A 15,119-nucleotide genomic window follows, 5' to 3' on the forward strand; every position below is an offset into this window, starting at 1 on the left:
GCACCAATACACCCCCAAGCACCAATCGGTGCAGTCACCATTGTTCAATGAAAATAAAAACAACAACCCCTAACCCTGCAGGTGATCTCTTGCTCTTCGGCTCCCTCTGCTGGCTATTATTATTTCTTCCAGTTGTTGTCATTTTCTTTGCTGGCGGCCTATTTGCAATAAAACTTGCCCAAATGTGTCCATTTTATTTATTTTATTTATGGCCCACAGGGCTGACTAGTGAGGTTCACCTGTGGGGCATCGGTGCCCTGTGGCCAAGGTCCGCCAGCAAGATTTCGGGCCCTCATGGCCGGTTCCAGCAGAGGGGCCAGGCCCCAACCCATGGGGTCCACCAGTGGTGCTCGGCCACAGACATGTGGTCCATAATGTGGTGCATCGATGCAGACAGCTGGTTCTGGGAGTTCCGGGCGCACAATGGAGGCCTCACGCACGCTCCCCTCGGCGCCCAATGGCGCACAGGTCATGTGGGAGACAAAAGGGGGAAGACAAATGAGCGAGGGGTAAGATCACAAGGGTACACATCAATAAGGCAATGCAAGGCGAAATGCGTACGGAGAGCGAAATGAGAAAGCTCGTCCCTACCGTACGTCACCCCCCTGTCACCTACTCTACCCTCGCCCTTACCCCATATTTACAAAATCTACACCTTTACAAATTCTTCGCGACTGTCACGTCTCCCCATATTTCTTCTATTCCAAATTCGTTCCCACAATCCCTCTACTTCAAAATTTGCCATCATCAATTCATCATCAATCCTCATGAGGGAGAGATGGAACACAAAGCACAATGTCACACCCACGTCATGATGCGTCTCACAATCCAAAACATTTGCACACAAAAATAACAAAAACAACCTGGCATGGTGTGGAGGTACGTCACCCCAGGTGAGTGGATGCAGATGGTGCGAGGAGACTTCAATCCTAACTATCCTCTAAATGACTTAAACACACTTTACTCTACCCGGGGTCTCTCCCCGCAAATCCATTGGCCAAACTTACACTATGGGTTCTAAAAACCAATTCCCATTGACCAAACTGTGGTGCTGCTCAATTTGGGGTCTCACTCCCCCGATTCATCTCCCGGTGCCCTTGCACAATTTCTGGGCTGTGACGTGTAGCTCTCCCAGCAGGTCTACCCACCTGCACACCTCCACCACTGTAGTTGCCTCCGAGCTTACCTAGCTCCTCACCCTAACCTAACTAACTGGGGAAGGCCCCTCCTGGCTCTGTCACCCCTTGGTGCCCTCTGGCACTGGGCTACCCGGGTCCGTCCTCCGGATCCTCGGGCCCCATCCACAACAACTCTACCGGCTCCCAGAGCCCACCCGCGGCCTCACCTGGCCGACATCCTCACAGTGGTGGAGTGCCCAAACCAACTACACACACTAACAGGCTACACGCCCAGCCATTTACACAACACTAATGCACCCATCCAATCACCATTCTTCCACCCGCACCACAGATGCCAATATCCAACCACAATTTACCTATACCCTCTACCTAACACTTACACTACCCGCCCCGGGTATTCGTGATGGGGGTCCATCCTTCCCCCATTCGCACCATCCACTCCACTCCATAGTTTCCACCATACTCACTCCACGACCATCCATTCCAATACTCCTTATATTCCACACTCCATGTATTCCACACTCCATGTATTCCACACAACCATTTATTCCATACACCTGTTGGTGCACACCTGTGCACTCACACCTGGTGCCACCTGCACCCTACTTCCTTCCTGGACCATTTGGTCAACACCACACGCAATCACTACTACTCACTCATACACTGCTCCATACACCTGTTCAGTTGCACACCTGTGCAATCACACCTGTTCACCATACACTTTTCACAATACACTTCTAAATACACCTCCAACACTCACACGGCATCATCTCATCTAACTACTCCCCTCTGAAACTTGCGCTTCCCAGTCGCCCCTTTAAACTATTGCGCTCCCTCATCATTATCATCCACACTAATCTACCTGCGTCCCCACTACAGGTGTCATTGTCACTACCTAACCTTAACGTCACCTAAGGTCATCTCTCTAGATCCCTACACACGATATATCCTAACCCACCCGGGCTAGTTTTCACTGCCATCAACCCCATAAACTAGTGCTCCTTTGCCCCCCTGCTGTGAGGGATGGTGGATTGGCCATCCCTTCACATGGGGCATTTCCTATCAATTTGGCTCATCCAAATTCCAACCAATCAAAAATTTTCCAATTACTGCCAATTCTACCCACTATTCTAAATTTCGGATCAAAACGCTATCAGTATCATCACCATCATCACAGTCCGCTATATCCTAGCCTCGGTGCGTCGTGACATCATTAAACTCGGCTTCGCAAAGCCGAGCAATGAATTCGGGTGGTTTGGTCGCCTGCAGGTTGAATCCGTCCGGCTTTCGGTTCAAGGGAGGTGGTTTGGTCGGGCCGAGATTCCACGCACCATCTCGGCGCGGTACCTTGCGGTCCCGGGCCCGATGGCTCAATCTCCCTCGGTCGGAACCCCGTCCCCACGAGGGGGCACCGTTCCGCTTCCTCCCACTCGCCCTTGAACCGGACCGGTCGCCTCGCCCGCCAAGGCCCGGACTCGACCGTGCAGGGCGGGGCCAAGCCCGAATCGGCAACGACGCTTCGAAGAGAAACGACGCAGCTTCGATCCGCGCCGGGCCTCGCATCCAACAAAACACACCGCGCCCCGAGTGCTCGCATCGGCTATCCGTCGCCCTAAACGCTAACCCGGTTACCGTCGATGCTTCACCTGCATGCTCACACGCATACGCTACCCCTTTCACCCTCACAAAACCTGGCGTTCCAACGCCGTCCGTACATTCCACCAACGCTCTCCCTGTTACACACCACACCTCTCGCGCACACTCTTGCGCACACCTCGGTCCACACCTCTCCTCCGTTACGTCCTCCGTAACACTCACCATGGGCGTGCACTCTGGCATCCACCCACTAACGCGCTCACATGGGCTCTCCCACACTCGCGCTACTACCAACCCAGGTGTGCTTCCTCGCACACGTTCCACCACCAACTCACTCTCCGTGTCACACTCAGTACACCCCGACGTGCATTCTCGCTCGCACTCGGTTTCACACTCGAGCTCCGATGTGCCCTCTCGCACCTGCGCCATCACCAACTCACTCTCCGTGTCACACTCCGCACACTCTGTCACACAGACCCTCCGACGTGCATTCTCGCTCGCACTCAGTTTCACTCCCACACTTTATAACACACCCACTCGCCGACGCACACTTTTTCCTCACACGCGTGCCATTTCCACTCACACGGGACCCTTTACCAACGCCCGGGTGCCATATCGATCCCAATCGCGCGACAATTCTTTTGTCGCTAAACATCCTTTTACAAAATCTCCCCGCACAATATACAGCACGACTCACCTGGGGGATTCCCTTCTCCACGCGCACCTGCAAACTCTTTATTTAGTTAGTGCGTACATCATCATGATTTGAGCAGGGACTTTGTACATATTCCATTTCTCCCTGCAATTCCCGGGCTACCTCCGTCATCTCTTCAATTTTAATTCCCAGCACTGCTTTTTCTTTATTCACCTCGACGACCGCTGGCTTTAATAAAACACCCTCCTCTACCTCAGCGGTCGCCGGCTTTTCCAAACCCCGGGTCGCGATTTCTACCCCTGTCATTGTACCCGTGCTTTTCTCAACTTTGTTCAACCGGCGCTTCTCGACCCGCGTCACCTCCTCGTGCACCCCTGGGACCCTTTCGCCCACCATGCGATCCATGGTCTCCCCACATTTTTGCATTTGGTCACCCATTCTGTTGGTTATTGGTTCAATTTGGTTTCCCAATCGCTCACTGTTAGCCCTCCTTTCGTCCCTCATTGCCCCCATTTGCTCGCTCTGAGCATCCATCCGTTTCCCCAGTTCATCCCTCATTCTTTTTTCCATTTGTTCCATACTGTCGTTTTCTTTCTGCATTTCCACCATGAATTGGGCCATGAAGGCTTGCATTTGGGCCACCGTTGGTAGTACAAAGGGTGCGGCCGCAGCCGCCCCAACCTCGTGCACGAGAGCGCCATTTTGTGCGCCTGATACCCCCTCAACCACACCTTCCTTACTCTCCTCCACCATTTTCCCCACTTCTTCCCTGGGGTCCTGGGTCGATTCTGCCACGTCTATCTCTATCTCTCCCACCGGCATCCCGTCGCCTTGACCAGCCATGGCGCGATTTCAAAATTCGGGTTTTGCTTTACAACACAAATTTCCAGCAGCTCGTAATTTTGAGCACGTTAAGCGCGCTTTGGGTCCGTATCTCACTCCCCGACACCAATTTGTTATGGTCCGCGGATTAGATGTTATTTTTACCGAGCGGAGGTAACCGCGGCCGAACAATTGTTCCCCGACTAAACCCGATTTACCCAAACGTTGGCCGTATCGCGCCACCGCTATTCAATGAGGGAAAAGACTAAGACGACGGATGTGAAGAAAAGGAAGACGAAGGCAAAGAAAGGTTTGAAATACGATTACTATTTATTACTATTTACAGGCTCAAAGTAACCAAGGAGAAGGAAAGATAATAAAATAATATACAGAAGCTTTTAGAGACACAGGGAAAATACTAGCTTATCTAACAGGCTTAATTAATACCCAGGACAGAACAAACGAAGACGACTCACATGGGGAATGACGGGGACCAATTGGTTCGGCAGCACGAATCGGCGCGTTGGGCAGCTGCCGTTCCTCCGCGGCCCTGCTCCAAACCGCCGTCCATGCCCCAAATGGCTGGCGAGCGTTGTGGCTGCTGGGGACGCTGCCGCTGGCGAGCAAGGTGACGAATAGCAGGCTTTTGCGCTTCCCTGGATGACCTCTGCTTTTGGACCTCACAACTCAGCTCTGCTCTGACGACCCAGCTCTTTCCTTTTGCACCTCACCACGCAGCTCAGCTCAGCCTTGGACCTTTTTGCAACTCTCTCCTGACGACCCTTTCGCGCGCGCTTCTATCACGCCTCCGGCAATTAAGCCGCCGGCCTTTAGGACACGCCCCTCGGTGTGCTCACCTCGGCCATGGTTGGTCGCGCGACCCTCTGGCTCCACCCTTGATGACGACGGGCGGGCACGCCTTTCTTCCCCGACCCTGCCTCGTGGCCAATGGCGGCTTTGGAGGGGATGTAATTGCCAAATTGAGGCTTGGCCATTACGAAAGGGGAAATGGAGGTTTTTGGGAATGGGAATGAAGGGAATCTATCTCTTTTTCACTCGGTGCAATGGAGTATTATTCTAATGGAAGACAAGGCCTTACTCTAAAACACATAATAAGATATAAGCTACTGAACAAGGGTTTTATCGGGTCCTGCAATGTGGTGTTTATGGAATTAACTACCGAGACGCCCTTTTTATCTTTACACAACTCCGGAGGCAGGAGGGGCCATATCCAACAATGTTACACAACAATTTCCAATACAATACAATTTTAAAAATGCCATCCTCATATCCGCAACAATATATATATATATATATATATATATATATATATATATATATATATATATATATATATATATATATATATATATATATATATATATATATATATAAATATCTCTCTGACATACCTCATATAAAAACTGTATAAAAAAAACTGTATAAAATATATATAACTGTATAAACTGTATATAAACTGTATAACTGTATAAAATATATATAAACTGTAAACTGTATATAAACTGTATAAAGTTTTTTTATAAACTGTATAAAGAAAGTTTTTTTTCAGACCACCATATGATCTTGACCATTAACCCCGAGAGGTATGATGTGAATTAAGCGTAAATGCGCTTTCCTCTTCGGCTATCTGCAGAGGGCAATTTTGTTTCCAATCGGACAAGCTGGAGTCAAGTTATGGCGAAAAATGTTAAAACGCCTACAATTAGGTATTTAAAATCATAAAATTTTCATGAAATATTTTAATAAATCATAAAAGACCATTAAATTTTATAAACTCATATAAACTGTATAAAAAACTCATATAAACTCCTCCTCACCCGACTTGAAACCACCTTTAACATTACCGGCACTGCCCTCTCTTGGATTAAATCATACCTCTCTGACAGACGTCAGTTCATCTCCATCAATAACTGCAAATCCCCCACTGCTCCCCTCCCCCAAGGTGTCCCCCAAGGTTCAGTTCTTGGCCCCCTCCTCTTCATCCTTTACCTGTCCCCCCTCGGTCACTTAATCCGCCGTCATGGTCTCCAATTCCACTGCTTCGCCGATGACATCCAGCTTTTCATCTCCACCAAGTCCATCTCCACCGCCACCCACTCTATCCTGACAAACTGCATCACTGAAATAAAATCCTGGCTTCAAATCAACTTCCTCAAACTTAACTGTGATAAATCTGAAATAATCATCATTGGCCCAAAAACGCTCACCAAGTCCACCCATAACTTTGCCCTCAACATCGACGGTTTCCCAGTATCCACCTCCCCTCACATCCGGAATCTTGGCATCATCTTTGACCAAACCCTCTCCTTCGACAAATACACTAAACAGATCACAAAGACAGCCTTCTTTCACCTGAAAAACATCGCCCGTCTCCGTCCATCCCTCTCCTCCACGGCTGCAGAAACCCTCATCCACGCCTTCATCACTTCCCGTCTGGACTACTGCAATAGCCTCCTTTATGGTTCACCCTCAACAATCACCAATAAACTCCAATACATTCAGAACTCCGCTGCCCGTCTACTCACCCATTCCCGGACCCGTGACCACATCACCCCCGTCCTTTACAAGCTTCACTGGCTCCCCATCTCCCAGAGAATCCAGTACAAAATCCTCCTCTTGACCTACAAAGCCCTCCATAACCTGGCCCCATCCTACCTGGCTGACCTCCTCTCCAGACACACTCCCACCCGCAACCTCCGCTCTGCTGGTACCAACCTCCTGACCCCCCCCCCCCCCCCCCCATCCGGACCAAATTTAGATCCTGGGGGGACAGGGCCTTCTCCATCGCTGCTCCCACCCTCTGGAACTCGCTACCTCACACCATCAGAGACTCCTCCTCACTCACCACATTCAAAACATCACTCAAGACCCACCTGTTCAACACTGCATTCAACATTTAACCCACAGCATTTAACACCTGACTATCTCTTCTCCTTCTCCCTCCTTTGTGCATTGAATATTTCCCTATTGATTCTTCTTTTTTTTGCAATTGTTTTTATGTTTTGCTATGCATTATGTTTTGCACTCTGTCAAAGCGTCTTTGGGCTTCCTGAAAAGCGCTATATAAAATAAATGCATTATTATTATTATTATTATATATAAAATCAGGAATGAAATCCAGTGTTCTTTAAATAACAGAAGATTAAAATGATCTTTCGTGTTTGAGCAGGTAGAATATCGTGAAAAATTTGTGGCGATAAGTTATCGTGACAAAGTGAGACATTTATAAATTCCTTCAACTTGAGCATTCATTCCAAAACAGGCCATAACAAATCTTGGTTAGGAACAAGGTATCAGCAAAATAACTGAGAGCAACAATTCTATTGAAGTTGAAATTTTAAGATCAAGAAGTGTAACTTCTTTAATTGGCACAACTCGGGCATATTTAAGGTACTAAGGAAAAGGTACAATGTCAGGCCATGATTGTAACACGTCCAATGGGTAAGAAAATACCACATGCATTCAGCATTCAATTCCTCGTTATATTCATCTTTACATTGCTCGAGTTGCTCGAGTGAGATGTGCATGGAAGAAGTTTCGGGAATTTGAGTGGCGTGCTGATGATGAGGGGAGTGTCGTTGAAGCTGAAGGGAAAGGTGTATGCTGCATGTGTGAGAAGTGTTATGATTTATGGGAGCGAGACATGGGTAATGAACGTAGAGCAGCAACGAAGGTTGGAAAGGGTGGAAATGCGAATGGTTCGACGGATGTGCGGAGTATCGTTGAGAGAGAGGAAGACAAATGATGAATTGCGAAAGATGATGGGAATAGAGCCTGTGATTGATGCTGTGAAGAGGAACAGGTTGAGATGGTTTGGTCATGTGTTGAGGAAGGATGAAAGTGACTGGTTGAGAAGAGTGATGGAAATGAATGTAGAAGGAAGTAGAAGACGGGGAAGACCGAGAAAGACTTGGCTAAAGATGGTGGAAGAAGAAATGCGGGCAAGGGGGTTAACAAGGAGAGATGCAGAAAATAGGGCAAAATGGAGAAGATTGTCATGGGGACCGCAAGGCTAACCCCCGCTCTAGCAGGGAAAATGGCCTTTTAAAATGCATGTTGTTGTTGTTGTGTATTCATCTTTACATTCCCAATGTTAACTAGAAAGCATCTGAAAATGCAAAGCCCGCCCGTGTCCGCTTTGTATTCAAACTTCTTCCGTATGCTAAACATGTCGAAAAACAGTTTAAAAATACAACAAATTGGCGATTTTAGGCGACGTTGACCTTTTTGACCTCAAAAGCAATAGGCTTCAGTGACTCAATATGAAAACCCTGCTCAAATTTCAAGTCACTGGATGAAAATGTATGATTTTATACAACTGACATTTTGATCTCCAAAAATTAATAAACAAATAAATTTTAAAAATTGGCTTCTAGCTATTCATTGGTGAACCAATTCAGTGACGATATGCAAATTCTTAAACGTTCAGGTCAAATGGATGAAAATTGACGATTTTAAATGATGCTGACCCTTGACCGATTGAGCAAATTATTAATTTGTCTTCTCCATATTCTCATAACAAAGCTTTGTTGATAATTTTATGACAAAACTCAAATGGCAAATTAAACTTTCAGGGCAATTGGATGAAAATTGATGATTTTAGGTGATGGACCTTTTGACAAAATTATTCATTTGTCTTCTCCATATTCTCACAATAAAGCTTTATTGAAAATTTGATGACAAAATCTCAAATGGCAAAAAGTTACGGCCTCGGGCCCTAGACAAACACCCAGAAGTGATTGAAAAACCCCATCTCCCACTGCGTAGAGGATGGGCTAATTATATGATACTAGTATAAAAGCCTGAGAAAAACGACGGATTGGAACAGGTTATTTGACGGTGCAGCCATGTGACGGTGCAGCCATGTGACGGTGCAGCCATGTGAGTGTGCCAAAGTCTGAAGCCTCAGCCTCGTGTCAGGTGTGCTTATATCTTCTTTATTTAGCATCATACTGGATGTAAGAGTAAGGGCATTTTATGAGATATTTCACAAATCTGTTAACTAAATTGTTACCAAAAAATTTCTTCACCAATATGTTTGTAAAGGTGTGTAATAACGTGTTAAAATGTTGAAGGTCAACTCCCGTGGGAAACCCAGAAAAAAAGCTGTTGAATTCGGGTACCGAAAAAGTATTTTCGAGAATTTTTTTTTTTTTTTTAATCGGCCCTTAAGTAACTTATGAGGGGTCAAATAAGGGTTTTTCATGATTCTGAGTTGATTGTTAACATTTATATTTTCACTTTTACATTTACACACAAAGTAGCTTTTATTTCACATACATATATAATACTCAAGAGTTATTTCTCATTCACAATGTCAGAAGTTTCAACAGTCATTGTCTATGTCTTCTTCAGACTCAACAACATCATGACTGCAGTTTCTGCATGTAATGCCATTACAGACTCCACAGGCCGAGATGCACGTGACCCCATTCTTCTTGCAGCTGCATCGCCGGTTGCTGCAATCTCCATGACAATTACAGCTCGTGAACTGCAATAGCTCCTCAGGAGCCGTGGGGTCCAGTGTTGGAACTGGCTCATACCCATGCACACCTATTGTCCATCCATAGTCACTGGGGTTCAGAGACATGCTCTGTAGAAGGCAGGCCTTTGTAAGCAGGCAAAGTTTCTGGTTCCTTCATGAGTTGACAGTACAGCCGTGCGCCCTTGGCATACTGATGATGGCCTGCAGCGGCAAAGATGTGAAGCATCTTGGTAACAATGCAGGACAGATGCCCATTGTGGTCTGCAAGTCGCTCGGTTCTGATAAAGACCTTGATCACATCTACCATGTGGTGGTACTCCACCCAGAGTGCAGGTGTTCTTCCTCCTTTTGCGAGTCGTTTGAAGGTTTCTTCAAACCTTTGCTCAAACACTGGCACTACTGGGTCTGAGTGTCTGGCTCCCATCTTCCCATCAGCCACCTTCTCCATGAAGGTCTTCATGTCACCACGCTCCTCCTCAATGAAGGCAAGTTTCATGATGTGTTGATAGATGGCTGCATCGATGAGGAGGTGAACACGGATTGCCTTGTCAAAACATCCTCCATCCATGATGTGGTTGGCTGTCGTACTTCCAGGATAGATCAACTGGATCACATCTAGTAGTCCAGAATCTTCCATGATGTTACCCATTGATCCAAGATAAGACTTCAGCAGGTGAAAACCACCCAACCTTGGAATGACGGGTAGATTTGCCTGCTTTATTATATTCACAGCCTTCAGCCAAATCGGAAGATCAAAGGTCACTATAGCGACCCCAGCGCGCCGTATGCACTCTTTCAGAGTGGTGAAGATGGTGTTGAGGTCATTAGGGTCTCCTTCAATAACTGGGAGGAACTCGATCTGTGTGCTCTGCTTTGCATCATTAGCATGGATTCTCTTCATCCAGCCATTCCAGTTGGAGTGTGGGAACTCAGGATCGTTGGCTTTGATCACCCACCCCGCTGCCCAGAGTGTGTCACCTGGAGTGAGGAGTGGCTGATCATGAGCCAGGGAGGAGGAAAGCTCAGCGAGGGGGAGAAACATGATCGCGTTCGTTCCTATCTGTTTCCTGTTCGTAAATGGAATAATCTTTACTTCAGTTCCTCTCAGGATCTTAGCTTTGTCGAGTGCCTTCAACTTCACCCGGGGGAAAGCTGCTGTTGTCTGTGGATCTGGCAAAGGTGGTGCCGGAGAGGTGACTTCGATCCAACCCATTGAGTGAAAGGGAGTGTTTCCGTGAATAGAGACAATGTTTAAATCTATATTGTCTCCAACAAACTGAGTGACTGCATTGTTTGTTTCCCCAACCTCCATAAAGACCACCTGATCATTACTTGACAATTCACTTTCACTGGCTGGCACTTTGGCTGTCATCACTGATTGATCCTCAAGCGCAGCATCAACCGCAACCTCATCATTGATCTGTTCATCGGTTTCCTCCACAATGGTGTCAAGAGTGCCAGAAGTATCTGGAACATCATCTCCACTCCTACTATTAAGGAAGCAGTATTTGTAGTTTTGTGTCTCCGTGTAAGACTCAGTGTATCCCAGCCGGTGGAACTTGTTGAGCATCCATTTTGACCCAAATCTATGATCAAGTTGTATGGCAAGCCCCATTTGGTGTGGCAATACTCCAGACCGAGGTCGACAGGCCTTAATAAAATTCTGCCCCCAAACGGCAACTCTTTCGTCTGTCTTGACAATCGGTCTCAAGAACATCTGAAGGCTTGCAGGAACAAGTGTCAGCTGACTATCGATGTCAGTCATACTGTGTGTGGTGGGGTATGACTTTGGACCTAAATCAATCAAGGCAATATCATTGGATATGAACTTGAGTGCCGTCTTTATGATCTGAGTCTTCTCATCTCCATGGTCAAGATTAGCATGATCCACTCGCAGAATATTGTCGGTGCCATCTTTGAGACAGAGTACATCTGCCCTTCTTTCCTGTGTTGTGAAATACAAGGTGTCTTCGTATTTCTCTAGAAGTTTTATCTTTAGCCAATGCTTTGAATAAGAAAGGCTCTTCTCTGGTGACTGATCAAACTCCTGCAGCTTTTCATGGACTTGGTCCATGTTCATTACCCCATGCTCTAATTCTGAGTCTAACCATTCGCAGAATTCAATAAAAACTGCCTCTCGCTCCTCATCAATACTCCTCTGTCCTCTCTTCCTTTTTCCTTCCTCATCAGTCTTGGACAAACTGTCACCTCTCGCAAACATAAGTTTGCATCGCAAATGGTACAGTGTTTCTTCTGCTACCAAGTCGTTGATCCCTTCCAGGCATCCAGTGACTTCAGTGCCCCAGTCATCCCCGCGACTCCGTGCTGTCTTCAGCAAGCTTGCCTTCAGTGTATCTGCAGTCAAATTATCTGGCACTCTATTTCTTTCTAGCTTGTGCTGGATTATTTTTGTAGAGCTGGGCTGGTTGGTTGCAAAGAATGCATACATCCTTATACAGGAGGTCAACTGACTGTGATCTTCTAGAACTGCAGCCAGTTGATGAACTGAACTCACAAGTAGTGCGTCTTCTCTTCAACTTTGATGACTCTTTCTCTGCCTTTGATGCTTGAGCTGACTTCTTGGTGGTTGCAACAAAGTTGTTGTACAGATCATTTTTACACTTCTGGTGGTACCTCAGTTTTCCTTCCTTTTGAGCCTCCTTCATACGTTCCACAACAGTAACATTTTCGACAGTTTCTGCTTGTTTCAATAAAGTTGAGTATCCCTTTGGAGTTGCCTGTATGAGCCTTTCAGCTGGTGTATCCGAGCGTGCACAGATGAAGCAATTGAGCACAGGTGGAGTAACGTCTTCATCCATATTGCTAGACTCCATGTCCTGCAAAGTAGAAAATGAGATATATTTAGAAATTATTTTTCCACAAAGGAGTGTCTGTGGTGAAATATAAATGTTAACAATCAACTCAGAATCATGAAAAACCCTTATTTGACCCCTCATAAGTTACTTAAGGGCCGATTAAAAAAAATAAAAATTCTCGAAAATAATTTTTCGGTACCCGAATTCAACAGCTTTTTTTCTGGGTTTCCCACGGGAGTTGCCCTTCAACATTTTAACACATGTTATTACACACCTTTACAAACATATTGGTGAAGAAATCTTTTGGTAATAATTTAGTTAACAGATTTTCATGTTTCCCTTACTATAAATAAACAATCGTTTTACTCTGCGCATGTTGCACATCACGTGCAGCGAATTTCACCTCCCTGTGCCTTGTATTTATTGATGTGATTGAAATGATGATGATTGAGTGATGTGATGTGATGATGAGAAAGCGATGATGAGTGATGTGTGATGGAAATGAATGTAGAAGGAAGTAGAGGATGGGGAAGACCGAGAAAGACTTGGCTAAAGTTGGTCGAAGAAGAAATGTGGGCAAGGGGGTTAACAAGGGGAGATGCAGAAAATAGGGCAAAATGGAGAACATTGTCATGGGGACCGCAAGGCTAACCCCCGCTCCAGCAGGGAAAATGGCTTTAAAATGCATGTTGTTGTTTGTTGTTGTTGTGCCTTGTATTTATTGTAATTTTAAAAAACGTTTCTCCACACCGCCCTTGAGGTTCGGTTTGCAAGCCACCGTATACAATTCCATTTAAAGAGACATAATTACTCTTTTATGGAAAATGTTTTTTGTTTGTTTTTATCCTCAAGAATAGACCATAGTCAACACACTGTGTTAAAAGATTGGCCTTTAAAACCTGACTCAAATTCTCCTCATGAAGGGGGACAGACATCTGGACAAACACACAAACTGACACAGTGTTTTATATGGTAGATGTCACCATTCATAGCCACAATATGGAAGCATTCGTTGTGCATGGAATTATAATATTCTCCACCCCAGCATATATAGCAAATTCTTCCCAGCCACAGAAACACTTGTTCAAAATTCCTATCATGTAAATAATTTCTAACTTGAGAGCAACTGCTTTGTTCTCTGGTTCTGGGTCGTGTGTCGCCAGCCAAAGTCCCCACGTGAGACTCTCCACACAAGGCTCATCATCTGGACCAATCAACACATCACTCAGCTGGACTAATCCCTGGTTGAGGGAGAGGGTGGAGTGGGTTTAAGGACAAAATGAATGTTGAATAAATTAATTACTTTCTAAAAATTAGAAGCTTACAGTAAAAGAAGATAGACAATAAAAACTAAATCAATCCTCAAATATATAATTGAAAGGGGGGGGGAGGGGGGTGGGGGGTGGTCATTGTTAAGTTGTTGTGATGAATTTTCTCCTTTTCTTGTCAAAAAGGTGCAATATCAGAATGGGAGGAAAAGTTGTTTCAAAATGAAAGCATTATGCGAGGAAAGGCACAGGAGGGAAAAACATTTGTACCATTAGAGCAGCATGCCGAACAGAGTGGCCAGGGGCTTCAAGAGCCTGGAGTAGAATGGTGACTTCTCCTGGCTCAAGGCAAACGTTCTTCTCATCGGATACCTCACTCCCTAACTTTGCAATCAAAGAACAGAGATCTGAAAGAGTTGAGGTCGCTTGTACCTGGAGATAATGGGGAAGCGTGAGAAGAGAAGCATATTTAGCTGGGAAAGGAGGAATAGTTCAAAAACAATTCATTGTTTTGTTTTGAGACACAAAGTTTTTGCTCTCATCAAGAAGTGATCTGAATGTGGCCAACCTTTTGCTTTTCACTTTAAGGAAATGTCTGGCAGTTTTAATTACTGACAATTAACTGAGGCCTCATTATTACTAAATAACTCGAAGAAGCCCGTGGTAAAAAAAAAAAAACCACAATTAAAGGAAAAAAGGAAGGCTTGTATTCTCGCGCTGGTTGAAAGAGCTCAAAAATGGGAGGTTATATATTTCTTAACGGCAAAGAATTTATTTTTCGGTAGCGAATAAGGCAGTGGTCTGTTGCATATACACCACTCGGGTGAAAAAAAATTGTCTGAATGAAAAACATTATAACTTCCCCATAGGTTTGGATCAATTTAAAAGCAACTCTTGCTCAATAATTTTTTTCCTCTCCGAGAAGCGGTTTCGTGTTTCAGACAGACAGTATTAGCCTATCCTATCTGCCTGCAACCCTCTTTTTGTTAAACTGCCAAAATCAAGACTCTCTGCTCACCTTCACTCCTTCATTCCTCTTTTCACCTGCCTTTCACCATTCTCTTTCACCAAACTCCCTCACTCTCTTCAATCCCACTCCACCCTCCAGGTCTTTAAAACAGCTGTTCACCACCATCTCTAATCTTCCCCCATCCAAAACCTTGATCTTTTCTACCCCCGCTAATTTCACCCCAAATCCACTTTTTTGAAATACCAACTTCTGTCCGGGAAGTCCTTGGTATCCTTGTGTTTTATACTTCTCCAACCTCCCTCCCCCCCCCCCCCCCCCCCTTCCCACGCCTCCTCCCACCAAGCCCT

The 15,119-nt window shown here is 45.7% G+C and overlaps 1 protein-coding gene across 3 annotated transcripts in view; it reads right to left on the reverse strand.

Moving 5' to 3' along the window:
- Positions 1–15,119, reverse strand: part of GCN1 (GCN1 activator of EIF2AK4) — a 99,186-nt gene that overhangs the window by 45,256 nt on the left and 38,811 nt on the right. For all 3 annotated transcript variants that reach the window (XM_068103295.2, XM_068103293.2, XM_068103297.2), the window contains 2 exons: positions 14,073–14,234; positions 13,651–13,775 (listed from right to left, as the gene is read on the reverse strand). In XM_068103295.2, the coding sequence (XP_067959396.2) occupies positions 13,651–13,775; positions 14,073–14,234 (287 nt within the window). The remainder of the gene's footprint in view (positions 1–13,650; positions 13,776–14,072; positions 14,235–15,119) is intronic.

This window comes from Myxine glutinosa, chromosome 3 (genome assembly GCF_964187855.1).
Source record: "Myxine glutinosa chromosome 3, kmMyxGlut1.1, whole genome shotgun sequence".
In the NCBI taxonomy this organism is placed as follows: domain Eukaryota; kingdom Metazoa; phylum Chordata; class Myxini; order Myxiniformes; family Myxinidae; genus Myxine; species Myxine glutinosa.